General features: G+C 43.0%; 4 protein-coding genes across 4 annotated transcripts; 2 read left to right on the top strand and 2 right to left on the bottom strand.

Moving 5' to 3' along the window:
* Positions 1-3,658: 3,658 nt before the first annotated feature.
* Positions 3,659-6,237, bottom strand: LOC136759417 (zinc finger protein 436). Its single transcript, XM_066714407.1, has 2 exons — positions 6,083-6,237; positions 3,659-5,557 (listed from the first exon to the last, which is right to left on the bottom strand). The coding sequence occupies exon 2, from the start codon at positions 5,504-5,506 to the stop codon at positions 4,508-4,510; it is 999 nt and encodes a 332-aa protein (XP_066570504.1). The 5' UTR covers positions 5,507-5,557; positions 6,083-6,237; the 3' UTR covers positions 3,659-4,507.
* On the bottom strand, positions 4,137-4,496 carry LOC136758336 (zinc finger protein 22-like). The gene has a single exon (XM_066712585.1). The coding sequence runs from the start codon at positions 4,494-4,496 to the stop codon at positions 4,137-4,139; it is 360 nt and encodes a 119-aa protein (XP_066568682.1).
* A 425-nt stretch (positions 6,238-6,662) lies between the features above and the next one.
* On the top strand, positions 6,663-12,416 carry dusp11 (dual specificity phosphatase 11 (RNA/RNP complex 1-interacting)). The gene is made up of 9 exons (XM_066714406.1): positions 6,663-7,222; positions 7,768-7,843; positions 8,316-8,447; positions 9,197-9,320; positions 9,811-9,871; positions 10,040-10,086; positions 10,206-10,281; positions 10,910-11,050; positions 11,142-12,416. The coding sequence occupies exons 1-9, from the start codon at positions 6,915-6,917 to the stop codon at positions 11,464-11,466; spliced, it is 1,290 nt and encodes a 429-aa protein (XP_066570503.1). The 5' UTR covers positions 6,663-6,914; the 3' UTR covers positions 11,467-12,416.
* Positions 12,417-13,429: 1,013 nt separating this feature from the next.
* On the top strand, positions 13,430-19,140 carry LOC136759415 (STAM-binding protein-like A). The gene is made up of 10 exons (XM_066714405.1): positions 13,430-13,599; positions 14,911-15,146; positions 15,430-15,505; positions 15,715-15,810; positions 15,909-16,284; positions 16,465-16,589; positions 17,226-17,363; positions 17,455-17,567; positions 17,851-17,950; positions 18,195-19,140. Exons 2-10 carry the CDS (start codon positions 14,944-14,946, stop codon positions 18,249-18,251), a joined length of 1,284 nt encoding a protein of 427 aa, XP_066570502.1. The 5' UTR covers positions 13,430-13,599; positions 14,911-14,943; the 3' UTR covers positions 18,252-19,140.
* The last annotated feature ends 1,716 nt before the right edge of the window (positions 19,141-20,856 follow it).

Genomic DNA, 20,856 nt, shown 5'->3' with positions numbered 1-20,856 from the left:
TTATATGTAGTATATTATTATATTGATACAATATACAAGTAATATAAGTAAAATATATTTAGATATGCATTTCAAATATAACAGAAAATAACTTTTTTTAATTCTTTAATTTCACATTAACTTGTGTTTGTTTTAAAGTATTTTATAAAGTATTTAAAGTTATTAAAAAGAGGGAACATGGATTATGCATGTTAATTAAGAATGTATATTAAGAATATATTAGACATATTTTGGAAGTATGTCAGAAATATGTAACAATATATTAAAACGGCAATAAGTTGTATATTACAAATATATTTTAAAAATATTTTAAATTAGAAAATATATTTTAAAACATATTTTGACATTATATTATTTCTAAACATCTTCTGGATAAAATACAAAATATATTAACAATATATATATATATCCCCAGAGCGGCTCAGCACTCTTGCTCTTAAGTACTTATTAAACTATGCTTCCTTATGCTCCTGCCAACTTATCTACTGTTAGTACTTCTTTTACTTTACCACTTATCCCAGCTTTAAGCACATATCTGAGACTTATGTGTATTATGTCTCTGCTTGTTAGCTCATTGTTATCAGATGTATGCTTTTTGTATTTTGTTCTGATTTTATTACTGCACTTCTTTCTTACATAAACTGGAATAGTATGGGGCGTCTGCTAATAAATAAATAACAATAAATAAGATTAGTATGTGTTGCATGTACTTTGGATGCCTACAGGGGAAAGGACCAGCTTTAGATTCAAAACAATGGGTAATAAAAATGTTCTGTAGGAGTAGCACACAAATTACATTATATTATTATCAGTTATCCAAAGAGATTTAGCAAGTTAGGTAGGTAGATAGACCAACCAAATGAATAATAAAAGCTGCAATTGTCACATGAATGTCACATGGGAGATGTGATACAGTATATTTAATAGATATTGAATATACACTCATATGGCAAGCAGTCCCACTCTTGCTCTGAAATAACGTGATTCAGTTTATATCATTCTTTTAGTTTAATGAATAAATATTAAAGCTAAGACTGTTGGAAACGATTCTTGGCATTACATCTTAAGTCAACTTGCTTACATATTAAACTACACACTGTAATATTGTGCCAAGATGTAGGAGCTTCTGAGCACCTAGTTTCAAGGCCTTGTTCCCTTTGCCAACATCAAATATTATTTTCAAAATCGGGTACCCGCCTATAACCCCGAACCTTTTGCCCTAAGAATCCAAGCTAAGGAGCTACCAGGGTGGTAATACCAACATACTCACCTCCTTTGGATTCCCAGCAGGTGCCAAGTTTGTTGTCACAGGGCGAGATCTCGGACGAGACCCCAGACTGCTGGAAAGAGTTCTCGGGACAGCAGTTTCAGTCAATCGGCTTTATTTTCGAATGAATTCACACAGAGACCCTGCGTCTGGTCAGGACCGCAAGGCCTGTTGATTTCCTGGCTACAAGCATAGTACCCACCAGCAAAGGCATACAGAGGGAGAGGGCAGTCCTCTCCCTTCCCATAGGAGTAGACAATGAAACGGAAGCAAAACAGCAAATAATTCAATTATACAGTTTTCCATAATAGTGACTGTCTGGGAAAATTTCACAACTTAAACAAGAAACTTTAATCTCGTCCCAAGATGTAGGAGCTGCTGAGCACCTACTTTCAAGGCCTTGTTCCCACCGAATATGGTGGGTTCTCAGACAAACTTGGCAGTAACAAATGCTCGCAATACAATGAACAAAAGGACAGTCTTCTCACACACAGAATAAAAGCAAGGATTATACATATTCAGAAAAGCATTGATCATTCATTTTAACCCTCCAGTCTCTCATTTTGGCCCCTAAACCCCTGAAGGTGAGGGGTGAGACCAACGATACTAGTGCTTCCCATCTGTTCTGGGGTCTAGATATGGCTATGATAGGCTCGACTTGTCTGGCTACCTTCTCACCCAGTTCACACTCTTTCCTCTTTCATAGACCTGTACATAGTTATTACTACAAAGAGGGGCCGGATAGAGATGCCCCACAGATCTTGACCAAAGATGACCCAGTTAGTTGATTTGAGAGACGATTCCAAGATTCTCCACCGCAATGTAATAACTGCAAAAGTTGAACTAACAAACTGAATTATAATGGCAAACCATATTTGTACCCAAATGTAATTTAAGTCCATGAGTCAGGTGGCAAGCAGGTATTTGATGTCTTATACAAGTTTTGTGCACAGTATTTCCACCCACTCCCTATTACACCATAACCTGACCTCCTGTCTGTAGCACTCTCACTGAGGTGTTTGTTCTCAGTTTTGCCGCCCTGTGCTTTATAGTAATGTAAAGGAGGTCAAATTGTTGTTCTATTGATGTTGCTCTATTCAAGACAAAAGTTAGTACGCACAGCAGTAGTGGTGATGACGTGAAGGTCAGCGGGAACAATGCACATCAAGGAGGAATAGGAAGACTGTACACTCAAAATGGAATCTTAAGCTCATTTTATTTTATGTATTTATTGGAAATCCGACATTTCACCAATTACGTGCCTTCACCAGGGTCAAGGGTTACAGCTCTCCCTCCTCTGGTAACAATCCCTTGCCTCTCTCAGGCATTCATAGAATCCTTAATTACTATCTGGATATCTGTCATTCATTTTGTTTTAAGTCACATGCTCTTGTTTGTTATCAAACTAAGGAAGAAGTTAGCTATAGCTTGTTAACATTATGTAGTTTGTATTTGGGTCTGTTGCCCTGGTTTATGGAACATGTTATGCACTTTGCATGTCTATATTTTACAAAATCTAGCATTACCAACTTCTATTGGAATTTAGTAAGAGTCTCTGTGGAGACTGGGCATGGCAGCTGCCTGGCTGATCCCTGCTGTGCACCCCTTTGTCAGTGAGGAAGTCTGGCCTTGTGAAGACCAGCATGGCCGTGTTATCAGTCCTGCTTCAGTGAGCACAGGCCTGTATTGTAAAACACAGAGCTTCAAAGCTGTCTCCTATCAAAGACAACTTGTTTACAACGAGCTCAGATTTCTCATCTAGGAATGTCTATAAATGTATATATATATTTGCCAAAGTAAGGTCAAATGATTTACATATACATTCCCTCACCTTCCTTTGACTTCTGCCAAGACTTTCATTCATGTCCAAAGTTCAGATTCCTGTGCTGATAAAATGGCCAAGCAACTGTCCCACTCGCAATGCTGACCACACACCCCTCTGGATCTGTGTGTCTTCCTCAGATCTGCAAGCAACTCGTTACCTGCATCGCACAAATCCTTAATCTTCTTAATCATCTCAGACTATTCCAGCAACAACTGTTAATAGTCACTTGCTGTCCCATTACATTTGCACATTTGCACATTACATTTATTTTAGGTCAGTGAAGTTTCCCTTAAAGGAACATAATATCTTGGGGAAGGCAACCTTGAAATTTAACGCAATATCATAATCATTGTCAGCTACTTCAAGAACTCCTTGCATGTAAACAGAATTCTCTCAAGAGTCCTGTTTATTGAACACTGAGCCAGTTAAGAAAGGCGAGTGTGTAAACATCAGACTGTAGCTCTGTTTTCTATAAACTGTATATTCAGTATCTCATATTCGATTGCACCCCCACCCAAAAGAAAAAAGGAAAATAATAAAAAACACACCCAACACACAAATGGATTGCAAATGATCATCTTGTTTAATAAAAAAATGTAGTCTGCTGCAGCTATTGCCTAAACAACCCACATTCCCGATTTAAGTGTTACAATCGTGCGAAGAAGTAAATCAGCAGAGAACAGATTTAGAAATTGCTTTGCTTTTTACAGAATACAATTGATTGGCAGTTGTTTCCATTGCGTTTTCCCTATATAAATCCATGTTCAGGAATGCTGCGATATTCTGGCAGCCGCATCCTCACGTCACACTCACCAGGTTGGAACATGCGATTACGTAATGAGACAGGACTGGCTGAGTATAGAATAGAGACCATGCTCAATAAGGTAGTTAATGAGTAATCACATGGGACACAAACCAAAAAGCTGGTGGCTCCCCCTAGTGACTGTGGAGTCACAAAAGCCCTGTATGCTTAGGCCTGAAGAGATAAGTTGCAAAGACATGTGAGGAAGAAATGGCCAGGAAGAACGTCAGTCGCAACACTCATTATGGTGCTCCCCCACAGAGCCCGACCGAAGCGCATTTCATTCCTTTAGAGCTGGAAAAGGCAACAGTTTCTTTGTGAACCTTCTGGTGTTTCTTCAGGTTGTACGCTTTGCTGAATGTCATTCCACACTGGGTGCAGCTGTGCGGCCGCTCACCAGTGTGAATGAGCTGGTGCTGAGTCAGGGTGCCCATCTGGCTGAAGCCCTTCCCACACTTGGCGCAGCGATGGGGCTTCTCTCCTGTGTGGATGCGCTGATGGACCTTGAGGTTGGACAGCTGCGTGAAGCTCTTGTGGCACAGGGAGCAGTAGAACGGCCTCTCTCCCGTGTGGACCTGCTGGTGTCGTTTCAGGTTGTGCATTTTGTTGAAGCTCATCCCACATTCGGGACAGGGGTGCATCTTCTCGCTCTGTGGACCCGCCGGTGGCCCTTGAGTTCATAGAGGCAGCTGAAACTCTTCCCACACTCGCCGCAGTGGTTGGCCCTGCCCGTGTGGGTCTGCATGTGCTTCTTCAGGCTGGTCAGCTGGGTGAAATGGCGGCCACACTCAGGGCAGCGGTGTGGTTTCTCACCCGTGTGGATCCGGTGGTGTATCTTCAAAGTGGACAGCTGCCCGAAGCTTTTGTCACAGATGAAGCAGTGGTAGGGTCTCTCCCCAGTGTGGGTTAGCTGGTGTCTCTTGAGGTTGTGCACCTTGCTGAAGTTCATCCCACACTCGGGGCAGAGGAGCATCTTCTCCCCAGGGTGGAAGCGCTGGTGGCTTTTGAGATCGAACAGCCGACTGAAGCTTTGGTCGCAGCCGCCGCAGTGGTAGTTCTCCTCCCCCTCGTGGTCATGCCGGTGGGATGTCAGGTCATACAGGCGCTGGAAGCTCCTGCCACACTGGGAGCAGAGGAAGGGCCGCTCCCCAGTGTGGGTCTGCCAATGCCGCTTGAGGTTGTAGAACTTGCTGAAGCACAGCCCACACTCCTCGCAGCGGTGGTTCCTCTCGCCCGTATGAACGCGTCTGTGCACTTTCAAGTCGTACAGGCGGCGGAAATCCTTGCCACACTCAGGGCAGGGATACGGTTTCTCCCCAGCGCACGCCTGCTGATGTTGCCGGAGCTTCAGGGTCTTGGTGAAAGTCTTCCCACACTGGGTGCAGTGTTGGGATTTCCCCCCCTGGTGTTTGTCCCGGGTTTCAGCTGTTAGCTCAGGAGCTTCCTCTTGGGTGCAGAAAGCGTCCGACTCTGAGAACTCCTCTTTAATGTGGGGACACTCCGGGTCAGCGTCCTCCTGTTTGATGACGACCGATTGCACCTCGATGTCCTCAAAACTCGTCCTGCCACACAGCACTTGAAACAGCTCCTCTTTGACATGGACACAATCCATCCTGTGCCCTCTCCTGTGCTCCAAGAACGGCCAGTTTCTCCCCTGAAACCCCTGTCATAAAACGTATAAAGAAACTGCTAGTCATTCTATTGTGGTGGGTGCCGAGACACAGCGAACTGGCAGCTGCAGGTTACTTTCAGGTTAATTCATCTGACAAACCCTGTGCAGGAACATATTTTGTATTAAATAAATTATTAAATATTAAAATAAATGCCTGTTATAAAGCTCACTATAAATTACCTGGATTCACACTGCACAATATAAATATAATATAAAATGAAGCAGATGCATGCAAAGTATTACTCTAAATATTCTGTATATATGAAGTAGGAAAAGGTATCTCCCATAAATAATGTTTCTCTTCATGACCTTATTATTATTATTACACATGTGTACCGTGTTTTTATGACTTTCTCATCACAAAGATTTGAATGTGTAGCCTGGACACAATGAAAGAAAGACAGACAGAAAGAAAGATAACAAGTAAGAAATATTGCAGCAGTGCGATCGCAGGCTTTGGTGCGCAGGAGTTGAGCAGTACAGCACGACACCATATTCACACTACACATAACTTACGAGTATTATATAGATCTGACTTTTGACATCTCTTCTATTTTTCTCATTTACATGGTCGACACTTGCCTATTCAAAGTCTTCAGAGTATTTGTTTCGCTAAATATCCTTATCTCACTTGGCTCACACCGAGCCGGACTTCAGAAACCAGGTCCCTCTCGCTCTACTTACGGCATACAACCGTGCTTTGAATATTTGGTTCCTATGCGTCAATCAAGGTGCTACAACATCGTAAAAAATAACCAAAAATGCATTTATAGTATAGTTACCGACACTGCAAGAGTCAATGTACAAAATAAAATCTAAATCAAAGCACAATTAATTATATTCAATCTTCATCTTCAATGAGGAGGTATTAAAATTGCATACATGTGTCAACTTGTGTTTTTACTTCCCTTCATTAAAAAAATGGTTTTTTTTACGTCATTCTAAATTGTATATGATTTATACTATAAGAACAAGATTAAAGCACTGTTTTATTCGTGCCCCTCACCAATATGGCGGTCGCGACCAACAGTGCCCCGCAGGACACATCAACGTGTTCAGTGACGTCATCACGATGCTCTGCTGCCTGAGTTGGCAACACGAGGTGAATTCCTTCTGCCTTGTTTTTTTTTTTTTATTGTATGTTTCGTTTTCATTTCTTCTAAGCCGATACAATTACTTTCGACGTGTCACAGTACAGAGGAGGTTCATAAGGCAACATGATTTCGTACTTATTTTATTGTCGCTATATCAACTCAAGGACTATACCCTTCACTTTTCAGCAAGTGTAGTTTACCACGGCATGTTTTTTACTGTGGCGTGTTGGTGTGGTTCGTGTAACTGAAGTTACATGTTTTTTGTAAAACCCCGGCGTATCGTTCTTGATGTTGTGAAACTGCACAGCTTGGATATCCTGCATCGCCGTGCTTTGAGACTGAAAAGCCACAAGGCCGGCCTAAGCCTGGGACTATCAGTGGTCGCCAGTCCGAGGTGGAGAACGCAGAACCCCGGCAGAGCAGCCAGGGAAGTCCCGGGGAGTGTGAAAGTGTCGGATCCCCAAGGAAATAGCAGCGGCGCAGTTTTTGTTCCGTGTAAGCAGTACCACAGCCCCCCAGATAACAGCATGACCAACAACAAGAAGCATAAAGTTCCGGACAGGTATGTTTTGGACGGTGGCTGAAAAACAAAACCAACTTTCTCACATTTAATTAGTAACTTCCTACCCTCTGAGTTTTAAGTCAGAGAAAAAAAGGTAATCAAACACCTTAAAAATGGCGAATCAAACATTGACACGGTGATTAATGTTTCCCATAACAAGAAGGACATCGACTTCTAAATGGAAGGATAACTTTATTCATCATCATCATCATCATCATCATCATCATCATTATTATTATTATTATTAGCAAGATGTCGTTTGGACATACAATAGCTTTTGTGAAATGGAACAAAGTGGATCTTGCATATATATTTTTCACATGCATGGTTACTTCTCTAAATTGTGCTTGCCAAAATACATCAATGGCATCAATCTGTTGATGATGCCTGCTACTGATGAGATGCACTGATAACAACCTTGTGCAATGGCTAGTTTTTCTGACGCATAGTGACAACGTAAGTGTCATTCAGGCTGAGGTTCTGTTGGACTGTGGAAAAAATGATTTGCAGGCACCGATTTAAAACAGAAACTTCCTCTCTTGCAGGTGGTTGGATTACCAGGCACTGGGAAAGAGGATCCCTGGCACCCGCTTTGTTGCTTTTAAGGTTCCTCTGAAGCAGGTAAGGGGAGGGAAGACCTTTACAGGCAGATGGCATGGGGCAAAAGCTGCACTGTTAAGACCAAGGCTAAAATCAAGGCAGATTACTGTGATGAGCATTAACATTTTATTTCATAAAAAGTAAACTATCAGTGTATAGTACTAACAATCCTTCTCTCATTAAAGATCATGCAAAACTGCTGGAAACGGCAAGTTTGTAGGTATTTAATATCATGGGTTTCAATTTGAGGAAGTCACGCAGATGGGTTTTTCTTTGGAGATTTCTTCCCACGATTGTTTGCTTTTCCTGCGCCAATGTAAAATAGTGTTTTTTTTATTACATTATTATTGTTACTTATTATTGTTATTTACACTTACAAACTACTCTGTGGAATTGTGATGGCAGTTGGGGGACATAGAGGGCTCTGTGCGAGCTACTACCAGTGTGAGCTGTGGGTATGCCTGAAAACGCTGACCCTCTGTCTTCTCCCCAGGTGTTCAAGAGACAGCTGTCCCGCTCTCAGTACTTCAGCCCCCTGGACTTAGTGCAGCAGCTGCAGGAGCAAGATCAGGAGCTGGGCCTCATCATTGACCTCACCTTCACCACGCGCTACTACAAGCCTGAGGTTAGTGAGGCCACAGGAGCCCGCAGGAAACAGCCCAAAGTGAGACTGCTAACGCTCCACAATATACATAGCCACCCACGTCTGAGCTCACCGTACCATCTGTGCCAGGGGATGGGAGTGTTTTTGTGATGGCTTTTTAACATTGTGAACTTCCTGGTGGTAGTGGGTTTACTGATACTTTTTCTGTTTCTGTGATTCAGTATAAAGGGACAATCCAAGCAGATAAGTAAATTCGGTAGTGTCAAAGTGTAAACGTTTATTTGTTTACATGTTCAAATACTGTAAGGATAATTAATCGATACAGCCTCCCTACTTATTTACTATTTATGTATTTATTTACTAAAGTAACATTAAAGATGAAAGAAGACAATAACAATAAACTTGTTAAATAAAAGTAACAAAATAATAAAATAGCGGTTGAGAAAATGTATTTGATCCCCATTACTCATTCTAACCAAGTTATCAATCCAGTGCTTGAGGGCATAACAACAGTATAGGGAATATAAGAAATCTGATATTAGAAGAGGTAGACTTAAACTATCATCTGGGAGTGCCGTGCATAATAGAGAAGCAAACACAGCTAAAAATGCCAATAATTATATTCTAACCAAACTTAAACTAATAACAAGCTATTTCAAATGATAGAAAATGCATAAATTGCTAATTCAACTCCTGCACTCTTCTTTAATTGACCTTCGATTACTTTTTACATCCTTCCGAAATGTGTTTCTTTGACGTTTATTTGCTAGGACCTGCCCGAAAGCCTAAATTATCTCAAGATCTTCACTGCCGGACATGAGGTGCCAAATGACTCCACAATACTCAGTTTTAAAAAGGCTGTTCGTCAGTTTCTGCGGGAGAATGGAGGCAACGGTGAGTTTTTAGCCAAATACGGTGGCGTCCGGTGACAACTGATTCACTGATGTCACCTTGGCTCAGCCAGAGCTTAGGGCTGCAAAATTAAACCTATAAATAAAGTCTGTGAACACTGGAGTATTTTTCAATAAGGGTTTAAGAGAAGCCATTCCTAGAAGTTGTCTTGTCTTAAAATCTAAAACCTCTACCAGTAATTTTGTAAGCATCCTGAGATGATTAGGGGTAAAAGTTACTGTAATGTTATATCTGTATCAAAAGCAAAATTGCAAAGTTGTTGCACTTTTAAATCCAGAGTAAGCTTTCCTGTTCTTAGACGTATCATATGCTGTGGAATGTTATTTGATATATAAAACCAAAATGAAAGGTATGCAGCTGCACGTATTGGCTTGATACTTAAAACCTGTTTAATAATGTTCCTGCATTTGGAAACGGTACAACATTTGACCGAACTGACCAAAAAAAAAAAAAAAAAAATTCTCTTCCTCAGACAAGCTGATCGGAGTTCACTGCACGCATGGGGTAAATCGCACAGGCTATCTGGTGTGCAGGTACGTTCTGCATCCTCACAAAAACAACATGTAGACTGAGGGCCATGGTGGGCTGGTTTCACAGACCCAGATCAGCACTAGGTGTAGTCCTATTCTAGTGCTAGTGGTCTGTGTGACCAGCCGGTAAATGGAAATCGTAATGTTCATATGTTTTCCGGTCACCTATAGGTACCTTATCGATGTGGATGGAATGGATCCCAAGGTAGCCGTAGAATGTGAGTATGTCGTGTTAGCAAACTGATACATTTTTTTTATTCCTTTGTCAGAACTGTACCTTATATTGACCGTGCAATCTCCGCATTGTAGTGGTCTAACGGCAACATTGTGTCCACAGTGTTCAGCCGGGCGCGGGGCCACCCCATAGAGAGGCAGAACTACATTCATGATCTGTGCTTCGGGCCCAAGAGAAGGTAAGGTGGAACTGTTTGGCATAACTGTTCTTGCACCTGAATTTAACTGTGAAAAAAGAGAACCCAGTGTAACATTTACACCTTGTTCTTTCAAAAGGATGTGTGCACTGTTTTATTAAAAACAAATCGAGGCCAAATTATTTCATTCTTAAGATGCTGTTTATTATTTTTTGAATGTGTTCGGTGAGTGGTGGAATCAAGGCTGTCTAGTGTCTCACAAGGTTGAATATAAATTCCTAGTCTTGTTTCTTTGAAGGCCACGAATGCTGCAGTTCCGAGCGGTTTTCCTCTTTCTCTGCTCGAGTGGTTAGTGATCCTTTGTTGTGATGGCACAAAAGCAGAACTGCAACCAGTTACATCCACTGAAGTCATAAAGATTCCTAGATATGATTCACTAGTCCTAGAACCTAAGAAAAACATCCCATTGACGGCAGTCCTCCTTTCAACCCTCCTCTGTCACCTGCTGGCCAGGAGCTCTGAGGTGAACCGAGCTGTTTGTTGAAGGGACTGTAATGCACAGTGGGAGAGCAGTGTCACACCCACTTTGCTGTCATTATCAGCAGAGGTCAGCGGCTTGTGTTTTCTGACTGGTTACGTTGCAATGGAAAGTGACTCTCTGTTCCTGCAGGAACACGGGCATGGAGGTGTCGGAGCAGGAGCCCGTCCGGGGAGGAGCCGGCTATGTCCAGGACGTCCCATCGCATGACAGGGCCACCCCCTTCAGTGGAGCGGGCACGTTCCAGGGATCCTCCCACCACAACCCCTACCTGTAAGAGTCACTCCCTGCTTCTATATAGAGTCTGAAGTTCAGTGTAAAGAGGTCTTCCGAAATAACCCGTTCCCTCTCGTGTCTTTTCCAGGCTGCCACAGCGCCGGCAGGGGATGGAGCGCAACAGGCAGTACCCCCCTGCCCTTCTTCCCCCTCCTCCTCGCCCCCACGGGATGTGGCCCCCAGGACCCAGTGATTTCGAGCAAAACTGGAGGAGGCCCCCGCAACCTCATCCTCCGCCTTATCCAGTGTTTCCCCGCTACCCTGGCCCAGGGTGCAGCACCTACAATAGGCCTCCTCCTCCACCCTTCAATGACTACTACACCGCCCCCCCCCAGGACCTTCAGGAAAACCCTCAAAGGTCCCGGAGAATGTCCGGCAGAAAGTCTCATAAAGGAAGCAAGACTCGGAAGTGAAAAGCATGCTCTCACTGGCAAGGTACTTGCCTCTGAGGGGGCGTATGAGCAGCACAACACCACGGTTTTGCCTTCACTCTGAGATCGGTGCTGGGTTCATAGACCTCAGTTAGGAACAATCTGGAGCTGCCTGATGTTAACTGAAGCTAAGCTGTCCAATCAGGGTCTGATCCACCTGGAAGTGACAGTATTCAAAAGTTCTACTAAAATGCTGAAAGAAAAAAAAAAAGGGTGGAAGTTTTTCAAAAGCCTGTGGTCATAACACCCCCCCCCCCCCCCCCAAAGCTTTGTTATATTACATTGTTTATGCCCCCACCCCCCAAAAAAACAAATTGCAATATATTTTTAATATTATTGGTTTTGGGTTTGGCTTTTAATTGAAATATCTTCGGTCTTACAGTGGAAACGACAGCCAACACAAAAGAGCCTTTTAGAGCCACTGTCAAGTCTTCATTTGAAGTAAAATAATACTGATGATAACAACACCAACACCAACGATTTTAATCCATTTTGTATGTGTTTTTTTAACATTGTTTACAAATTAATTTGGCTGTATGTAGACATAAACACCGATACACCTTATCTGTGGCTAAAGCAAACCTGGACGAGGGAAGGCAGTGTCTTCTCTTAATGAAGACCATTTTCTCGAGAGTGGGGTTGTGGCTGTGTGCAGATCGTACACCAGTGTGTTATCGGGGGCTCAGTGTGCCCATTTGTTGCAGCCAAATTATTTTCAAACATTACTGAAGTGCCTGACTTTTTATTTACTGAAAAGAAAGACTCAAAATTTCAAAAGACTGTTTATTTGAGAATGAATGTATACATTTTACCACTTTATGCAAAACTTGCTACACATGTAAAGAATGGTAGCTACAAATTGTCACTAAAGTGCAATCCCCTAGGCTATGTTATTATTCAGCCAAATAAATAAAACCGCTTCTCAAAACCTATACCAATAAGCAGTGTTTTATTTCACTGGAGTATGCATTCGTAGATGTATGTATACACCTATATAGATAGATTCATATATGTCAGTGAACAAAGATTTACATATTTAACTTCTACAGCTCCTTGTTTATGGTGAGGACATTTGTTTTGCAGATGTTGAGAGAACCTCAAGTCGATCGTTGTAATCTTGCCACAAACCTTTAAATCTAAAACCATCTTCAGGATTAAGTAAGGCTTATCAGGTGATGTTTGCACATGGTTTTGATAAAACACGCACACGTTTGGAGAGGCCGTGCATGTCTTTTTGATTGAACACATTTAACTGTCCTGCGACGTTATTCAAGTTCATGAACGTGCTCAGCTGCAAAACAAGAAATGATACATGCTATCAAATCCTCTACTGCAAGGGAATCCGGTACAGGAAACCAAGTAGCCGGCCATCCGTGTATGTTGGCCTTGTATTTAATACTCCTGGGAAGATTTTAGTGTATTTGTCTTCATTGGTAATATATAACTATGAATGCTGAAGGTGCGCCACTGCCTTTCCCTCCTTTGTTTGAAGTTGTGGGTGTGACTGGATACTTCTGCAACACATAAACTTTCGGCCATGCTTAGCTGGTTTCATGCCCTTCGCCATTATCCGCCTTGTCAACATCAGAAAGATTGAAGCCTTTGGATTTATTCATAATTAGACCCTGTACCTCCCCCCAGTGTTCAATGTCATGTTTTATTGTGAGTGCTGCAATGTATGGGGGGATATGTTTTAATATATCTGAAAGCACATCTTCATATTAAACGATTTGTGCATAAATACAGTGCCCATGTCCTAATGAATGTGCACAACATGTTGACTTGTTTATCCATTTTCAGATAAATCAGTATTAGTGCAATCACACTAGTAATAAATAACTTCATTGGGAACGTGGCGTGTGTGTGTGTGCTCGGCTGTGATTGGCCGGCTCCGCGGTGACCTCATCCCCAGCTGATCGTGAGTGGCTGGGTCATAGGCCGGTGACCAGGAAGAGGAAGTGCGGCGACAGACAGACGGGCAGTGACAGCACAGGCTCGCTTTCTTTCATTGCCTCTCCGATTGCAGTCAAAAACACCAGCTAGGTGTCATCTGCATCAATAGATTTATATATTTAGCTGAATGCTATAAGCAAAAAGTGGTGATTCTGCATATAGGTAAGCCTTATATTGTAATCTGATTTTCTATTTTCTATCATGTTTCTATATAGTAGATCGAACTTTTTAAATCCTATTATTATTATTATTATTATTATTATTATTAGCCTATTTAAAATTTCCTATGCATTTTTATCGTCGATCGATACCCCCCAGGCGTTGAGAGAGTAAGCTAAAGTTGTGTTTCTTCATGACACGAATCGATCGTAAAATATCATGACATTTTTACATTTGTTCAGTTTTTACTTCATGAATAGAAGTAAACGTGTATGTCGGCTGTACTGTACATTAGGATATTTTGTGTTCAAACGTGATCAATGCACGTCTTTGCTTTTAACACCAAGCTACAAAAGTGTAATTACTTAGCAACAGCAACTTGTCTTTTAAACAGTCTAATAGTGAGATCAAACGAGTTCACACGGTGCCCCGACGCTTGTGCGAGGTTGTCCTGCTAACGTCAATCCAGGAAACTGGAGAGCTTTCTTTATTCGGGTTTAAGATTATCTAAACACTGATAGTACACTTGATCGAGGGCAATACAATCACATTCTAGAAGTGCCTAGCATATATTATTGCCACTTTGCCACTAGATGTCCTTAAAATACACAGCTACCTAGCAGGGAGACAGTTCAGCTCAAAGCGCTGAAGCAACAGTGCTACTTCTCACAATCTCCCCCAAAACCAAATCCGCATGTAAATCAATATTGAGAATACAGGCTAGAACTGTTTGTTTTTAAATATGTCACTTTTTTCTTGGAAATGTTTTTTGAATGTACTGTACTGGTAAACTGGAGTAATTCTGGACTGGGCTGGAATGAAATCAATGAAAAGACTGGAGAACCCCCTGGGTTAATACATAAGTGCACAGAAAAAACAGATCTCAGGCACTTTAAAATGAAAACAAAACTAACAAAAACTCGTGAAAAATAACTGAATTAGTGGAGGGTCCTTATGCTCTTTTCTTTATCTTCTACCTGTCTGTTTTTGAATTAATTTAATTAATGAACACATTAACACTTAACCCTTCAGAATGCTGCCCGAAATGCCTGGAATTCCACATAATAATCTTCAGCCTATATTGATCCACTGCTACATGAAGGCTCCCCAAGATGTTTCCACTTATTTCGACCTACAGCTTCCCTTTTCTATGTCACACCTGCAAATTGTATTTCATTTCCCCTTCTTGCATGTGGTCTTCTGTGCCTTTTTCGATGCTATATAGTATATTCAAATAACTATGAGCCTATCCGTCATAAATGCAAATGCAGTGTGTGGGAGCTGACGGGGCATCTTTGCTGTGCTGTGTGGCAGGTGGACTGTGCACTAGGGGAGGCTGGGACCGCCATGCCGGAGCACAACGATGTGAGCCTCACCCCCGAGCAGCGGGTGCGCGCCCTCACCAAGATGGGCAGCTCGGTGGACGTCAACGAGGATGTGCCCCCCCGCCGCTACTTCCGCTCGGGCATGGAGATGATCCGCATGGCGACCGTGTACACGGAGGAGGGCAACACGGAGCGCGCCTTCATCCTCTACAACAAATTCATCACGTAAGCTGAGTTCTGGCCAGGCCGGTTTGTAAGTTGACCCGCACTGGATGAGGGTGAAATTTATGGCTGATTTGGAAGATTTGGCATGGTTCAACTGTTCAAGATCCTTTTGTGGTCTCAGGCCCTCTTATCTATAGGAATTTGCTGATGCCTCCTGGCCTGAGCTACACTTTGTAGTGTCATATAAGTGATTTTGGAGTCGTAGTTCCATGGAATTGACTTCATTGAGAAAGGGCGTGCGCCATTTTGTTGTGTGACGATCTTTTCTTCTGTTTTGCTATAGGCTCTTCATTGAGAAGCTTCCTAAACACCGGGATTACAAAACTGCCAATATCCCTGAAAAGAAGGAAACTATCAAGGTAAGGGGATGCAGCTAATTTGCAGTGAACTGACTCCGGCCTAGAACTTTATAAGCATTGTGTTCAATTTGATGAAACATTAAAAGATCAAGGCTTTAACAAACAAACTGGTTGTAAAAATGACAGAAATGACTTCTGCCAACCCAAGATGGGCAAAAAAGAAAGAACGAAAGGCATCCCTGTGTATTTTTTTTGTTTGTTTTAAACAGAAGCTGAAAGATATCGCGTTCCCTCAAGCCGAGGAGCTGAAAAAGGACCTCTTGAAGAAGTATGAGAAGGAGTACCAGGAATTCCTTGTGAGGAAGGTGAGTGACCGCTGTGCCACCCATCTGATCACAGCTGTGTAATTGCTGGGTCCTTATTCGCTTGGAAATGAACGATGCCCGCCTCTGTCTGTGTTCAGAAAGCAGAGGAGGTGGCCCTGACCAAGGAGCTGACCAGACAGAAGGAGCTGGAGGCGGAGAGACAGAGGGTGGAGGAGCAGCGGCGGCGGCAGAAAGAGCAGGAGCAATTCAGCGCCTTCGAGGAGATGATCCGGCGCCAGGAGCTGGAGAAGGAGAGGCAGCGCATTTTGCAGGAGTTCGGTGCCCCCTCCGCCCCCCCGCCCGATACCCCCCTTGTGCCAGGCATCCAACTCCCCCCGCAGCCCCCAGTTGTAACCCCCACGCCCCCCCAGAGCCCAGGGAGCACCCCCACCCACACCCTGCCCTCCGCACCACTCCCACCCCCCTCGTTTGACCGGTCCCTCAAGCCTGGCACACTGGCCACCCCTGAAAAAGGTAAGAGGGTGTGTGGGTGTGGGTGTGGTTGCATCACATTGTCAAGTATTCGATTAGTGGGTTGCAATTAACAAATACTGTAAGAATGTATTTTGCTGGGGTTAAACAATGCGATGGTGATTTTATGTCAGTGGTTTCGGGACAGTGTTGTTGTTGACGACGGCTGGCTTGTCTCTCCAGATGTGATGGTGGACGGGCTCCGGCAGTTGGCCGTGCCCGCGGAGCTGTGCCACAAGTTTCTGAAGCTGGCAGAGTCTAACACCGCGCGGGCTGTGGAGACCTGCGGCATCCTCTGTGGCAAGCTGGTACGCCAACCCTCTCCCCTGCACTGAGAACATAAGCCCCTGTTCAGACTAGCGTCCTCCACCCGGGTTGACTCTACCCAGGTTATGAGCATTCATACTATTTCCAAAGCAGGTTAAATCTATTGTCATCTATAGTCCATCCAAGTCCATGCTGGCTTGATCCAGATCCACCCTTTTACCTAAAGCTAGAGTTTCATAAGAACATAAGAACATAAGAAAGTTTAGAAACGAGAGGAGGCCATTCGACCCATCGTGCTCGTTTGGTGTCCATTAATATCTAAGTGATCCAAGGATCCTATCCAGTCTATAGTTGAGCCCCTTCCCAGAACAAACTTTAAATTGAAGTAGATACAAATGTTCCATCCTAGGCCTTTAAGCTCTCCGGTAACTCAGTGTAGGTCCTGGCTTTAGAGAATTAAAGGGTCGGTCAAAAGTTTGGATATCTGCAGTTGCCTTGGTGTCTAGAACTGATTTCTTATGAATACATCGATCGATTTCTTTGAAATTGGCAATGGAGATTCAGTCGATGAAGTGGTGAAAATATGGATACATTTGGGAGTTCTCCGGTCCCGAAATCGGCGTGGCGAACCCGTCGGCCCCGGAGCTGTGTGACCTGGGCCTGCGTTTTTATTTCAGACACACAATGCCTTCACCGTGACCCACGTGGTGGTGCCCAAGCAGAGCGGTGGGCCGGATTACTGCGACACAGAGAACGAGGAGGAGCTGTTCCTGGTCCAAGATCAATATGATCTCATCACGCTGGGCTGGATACACGTGAGTCGCGGATGAAACATTAAGCTTTGTGCATTGGTACCGTCAGCTTGCCAACATCAAGTGACTTCCTGTCCTGGTTCTGTGTCTCCAGACACACCCCACCCAGACGGCCTTCTTGTCCAGTGTGGATCTGCATACCCACTGCTCCTATCAAATCATGCTGCCAGAGTCCATCGCCATCGTCTGTTCGCCCAAGTTCAACGAGTGAGTACCCCAGCGCCAGGGCAAATCAGAACCACGGTAAAAACATCTAGCATAGGTTGATGGTACCATTTTTGTTTCCCATCTTTGAGCAACTAACACAAGGATGCGGATCATTTCAGGTCTTCCCTTGACCTTTGTTTAAGCCTGAGGTGTAGCGTTAAACCATCACATCTAAATGGGCGGAGGGGAGCTCTATGAGTGTATTGTGGTCAGGGTGGAGATGCATTGGCCGTTTGTGTATCAGCTCTGTGGCTTGATGTTCAAAATGCTGTGTGTTTTGCAGGACGGGCTATTTCAGGCTGACCGACTATGGGATGGATGATATCTCGTCCTGCAAGCAGAAAGGCTTCCACCCCCACCCAAAGGAGCCACCCCTCTTTGCGGTGAGTGACATGCATCCAATTTCTCTTCTCTGTTCGGCTTTATGTTGACTTACATCCTTGATAGCAACCCGTATTGTTTCCCTTGGTTCTGGCGTCTGGGACATTGTTCTTGTGTTTCGGGCCAGTTTAAGACTTCCCAGCTCATTGCTGAATCCTGATCCTCCTTTGTATACACTTCTGTCACTTACAATAAATTATAAAGTCCTCTAGTTCACTCTGTCTCTCTGTCTCAACCTCTTTTTAGGCTTCTGGGCACATAACGATCACCAACGGGAGTGTGAATGTGATGGACCTCAGGTGATGAGACCCACCTCTGATGAGAGTCTTCTGTACTTCAACATCTGGACTTGCTAGGCCCAAAATTGTTCTATTTAAAAAGAAAGAAAGAACGAAAGAAAAAAACAGAAAAGCGAAAAGCAGGCCTCCTCAACTAAATTGATTGACTGCTCTGGCGACACAGTTCAGTTCACTTCTTCCTTTTAGTGAGCTTGTGCAGCTGTAGCCCCTTCGTGGGCCGCAGAAACGTATTCACAGTATCCGTATGAGTTGCAGTATCTGTCACCTCCACAGTTTGCCTCTCCTGGTTTGGCGTAAAGCACTTTAAGAACACCCACCCTAATCACACTGGACTGTCGAGTCTGGATTTCTCTCGGTGCAACACTTCCACATGTGGTGTGGGAGTCCTGTTGACCGGGTGTCTGCTTAGGCAACGTCACGCAAGCCTGGTTGATCTGATGTTAATGTCACTTGAGTGTGTGACTTTTTACATAAGTCTTCGAATACATTTTTATTCCCTTCCAGGACAGTGCTAAGTTTAGGTCAAGTCGTACTGTAATACAGTTTTGTATTACAGAGCTGTGATTTAACCTAGATGCATTGTAAATGATACGTTTCTTGCATGGGATGGGTTATTGTCACAAAAATAAGCATTTTTCTTCAACACTAGACTTATTCTCCAGTCACGACAGTAAGCTCATTGATATTGTCCCCAGTTACGCCTGACACCCCCAACCAGAACACCTTGCAGAACGCACTGTTTTAACTCTAAAATGTTTTCTATCTTGAGTGTAAACAGACGTCCTTTTGCTTCTTCACTTCATTTCTGTTCTGTGTAATTCTGTTTCAATGTCAATGTTTGATGCACATTTTATTTGTATTTTTTATGAACATTACAAACTTGAACTACCTGGCCTAAGTTTTAAAATCCTTTCAGTATCGACACAGGAATCTTCCCGGGCACCAGAAATGGGTTTACACAGATGCCAAGGATTGGAAAAGAACCTCAGAAATGTATCTTCCTTACAGCAGGATAACGTGTGCACTTAGCAGAATGGTGAATGTTCAAGCATATCTTTAAATCGGCATTACACTACAACATATTTATTTGAGTGTGTCTGGTAACGGTTTATCTTGGCTCTTCTCCCGCGCTGCTCTGTGGCTGGGATGCAAACACAGTGTCCACCTATACAGAGTTTCATAGGCGTCTGACAGAGTGAGGGCCCCAGCCACAAGCACTGCATCACAGCAGGGAGTGTTCGGACAAGGATGCATAATGCAGCTTTCTTTGATGTTATTTTTTAAAACTGACAAAGTACTTTAACTTTTTTTTAATGATTCTTCTATAATATAAATATATTTAATCTTTATGTATCTGTCTTTTTCCAGTTTGGGCAGTTTTATTGCAATAAGGTATGAAAAAACATGCCTGTAAACTATCTTTGTGTACATATTCAAGGTGGGTGGGGAAATTGCATTGCAAGGATAATGTGAAGTACTGATCTCTTTAAAGCAGGGTTAGGGGAGCCCCAGCTACACTAGAGCAATAATCCCAAGAAAAGGCAGGGAAGCCTGCAAAACAAATACTGGCACAGGCAGCAGCTACACTTAATGTGGTTTCATCTCCCAACCTTCTCATAGAACAGGGGTTCTATGAGCCAAGCTCTCAATTACTTAATTGAACCCTTAATTGAAGTAATCTGCTTAGATTTGACTTTTTTTAATTGTGTAATATAAGAGTTGGTTCTATAATAAGGTATTTATACAATTCCATACTTCACTTAAAACCCTACTGTTTAAAATAATTAAAAGGCCCTGATATAGGAAATGAGTAGTCCAATTAAGGATTAAATTAAGTAATTGAGAGCGTGGTTGGAACAAAACCCAGCAGGTCAGGGGCTCCCACAGGACCAGGGCTGGGATCCACTGTCATAGACTTGACTAAGGCCAAATGTGATTCTGTTGCTCTGAAGAAAAACTCTTCGATATAATACTACTAATGGTAGTGTTACAAATAATGTGAGAACACCTTTTCAATTGTTTGAATAAAAGGGGGTCAGCACTCTTAAAAAGCAGACCAAATCTGTGCAACAGTTTGGAATAAAATGACTACTTCGGAATGATTATCTTGCTTGCATTGGCACTTAAGACAAAGGACCCCAAAGTTAACGAACATTAACATCTGCTAAGGGTGTTACCAACCCGTACAACCACAGGATTATAATGCCAGCTGCCCAGCCTGTGCATAGACTGATCCTATTACAAGGCACGAGCTTAGTAGGGTCTCTATTCCAGGCCTTGGAGTGCAGTCTTGTGTGAACGGTTAAAAATCATGCAGTAATGATGCTTTGGAACAGAAAGCCACAGACCTGGTAGTTTCTCAGTAGCAGGGCTGGGGATCTCTGCATGAGTTTGAGCTAAACCTGGTGGATTTTCAGGACACTTTGAAACAGCAAGGATTCTTCAAAGGCTTAAAGTCTGGGGAAAAAAGCGAATGCATGAATTGAGTGTTTCAACCTTTACTAAATGGTTTCTGTTGCCGTGCCGTCTTGTTACAAAAATAAAATAAAAATGTAGCTACAGGTAGGGATTGTGGGAAATTTCTTTGAGGACTGATTGTACACAGTTTA

This window comes from Amia ocellicauda, chromosome 9 (genome assembly GCF_036373705.1).
Source record: "Amia ocellicauda isolate fAmiCal2 chromosome 9, fAmiCal2.hap1, whole genome shotgun sequence".
NCBI lineage: Eukaryota > Metazoa > Chordata > Actinopteri > Amiiformes > Amiidae > Amia > Amia ocellicauda.
This window is presented reverse-complemented; position numbering and strand designations above follow the sequence as displayed.

Coding starts and splice junctions, on each gene's coding strand:
- LOC136759415 (XM_066714405.1), top strand. CDS start 14,944: ATGCCGGAGCACAACGATGTGAGCCTCACCCCCGAGCAGCGGGTGCGC. Junction 16,285..16,464: donor ACTGGCCACCCCTGAAAAAG/GTAAGAGGGTGT, acceptor TTGTCTCTCCAG/ATGTGATGGTGGACGGGCTC. Junction 16,590..17,225: donor GCATCCTCTGTGGCAAGCTG/GTACGCCAACCC, acceptor TTTTTATTTCAG/ACACACAATGCCTTCACCGT.
- dusp11 (XM_066714406.1), top strand. CDS start 6,915: ATGTTTTTTGTAAAACCCCGGCGTATCGTTCTTGATGTTGTGAAACTG. Junction 7,844..8,315: donor TTAAGGTTCCTCTGAAGCAG/GTAAGGGGAGGG, acceptor TCTTCTCCCCAG/GTGTTCAAGAGACAGCTGTC. Junction 10,282..10,909: donor TGCTTCGGGCCCAAGAGAAG/GTAAGGTGGAAC, acceptor CTGTTCCTGCAG/GAACACGGGCATGGAGGTGT.
- LOC136758336 (XM_066712585.1), bottom strand. CDS start 4,496: ATGCACAACCTGAAACGACACCAGCAGGTCCACACGGGAGAGAGGCCG.
- LOC136759417 (XM_066714407.1), bottom strand. CDS start 5,506: ATGGATTGTGTCCATGTCAAAGAGGAGCTGTTTCAAGTGCTGTGTGGC.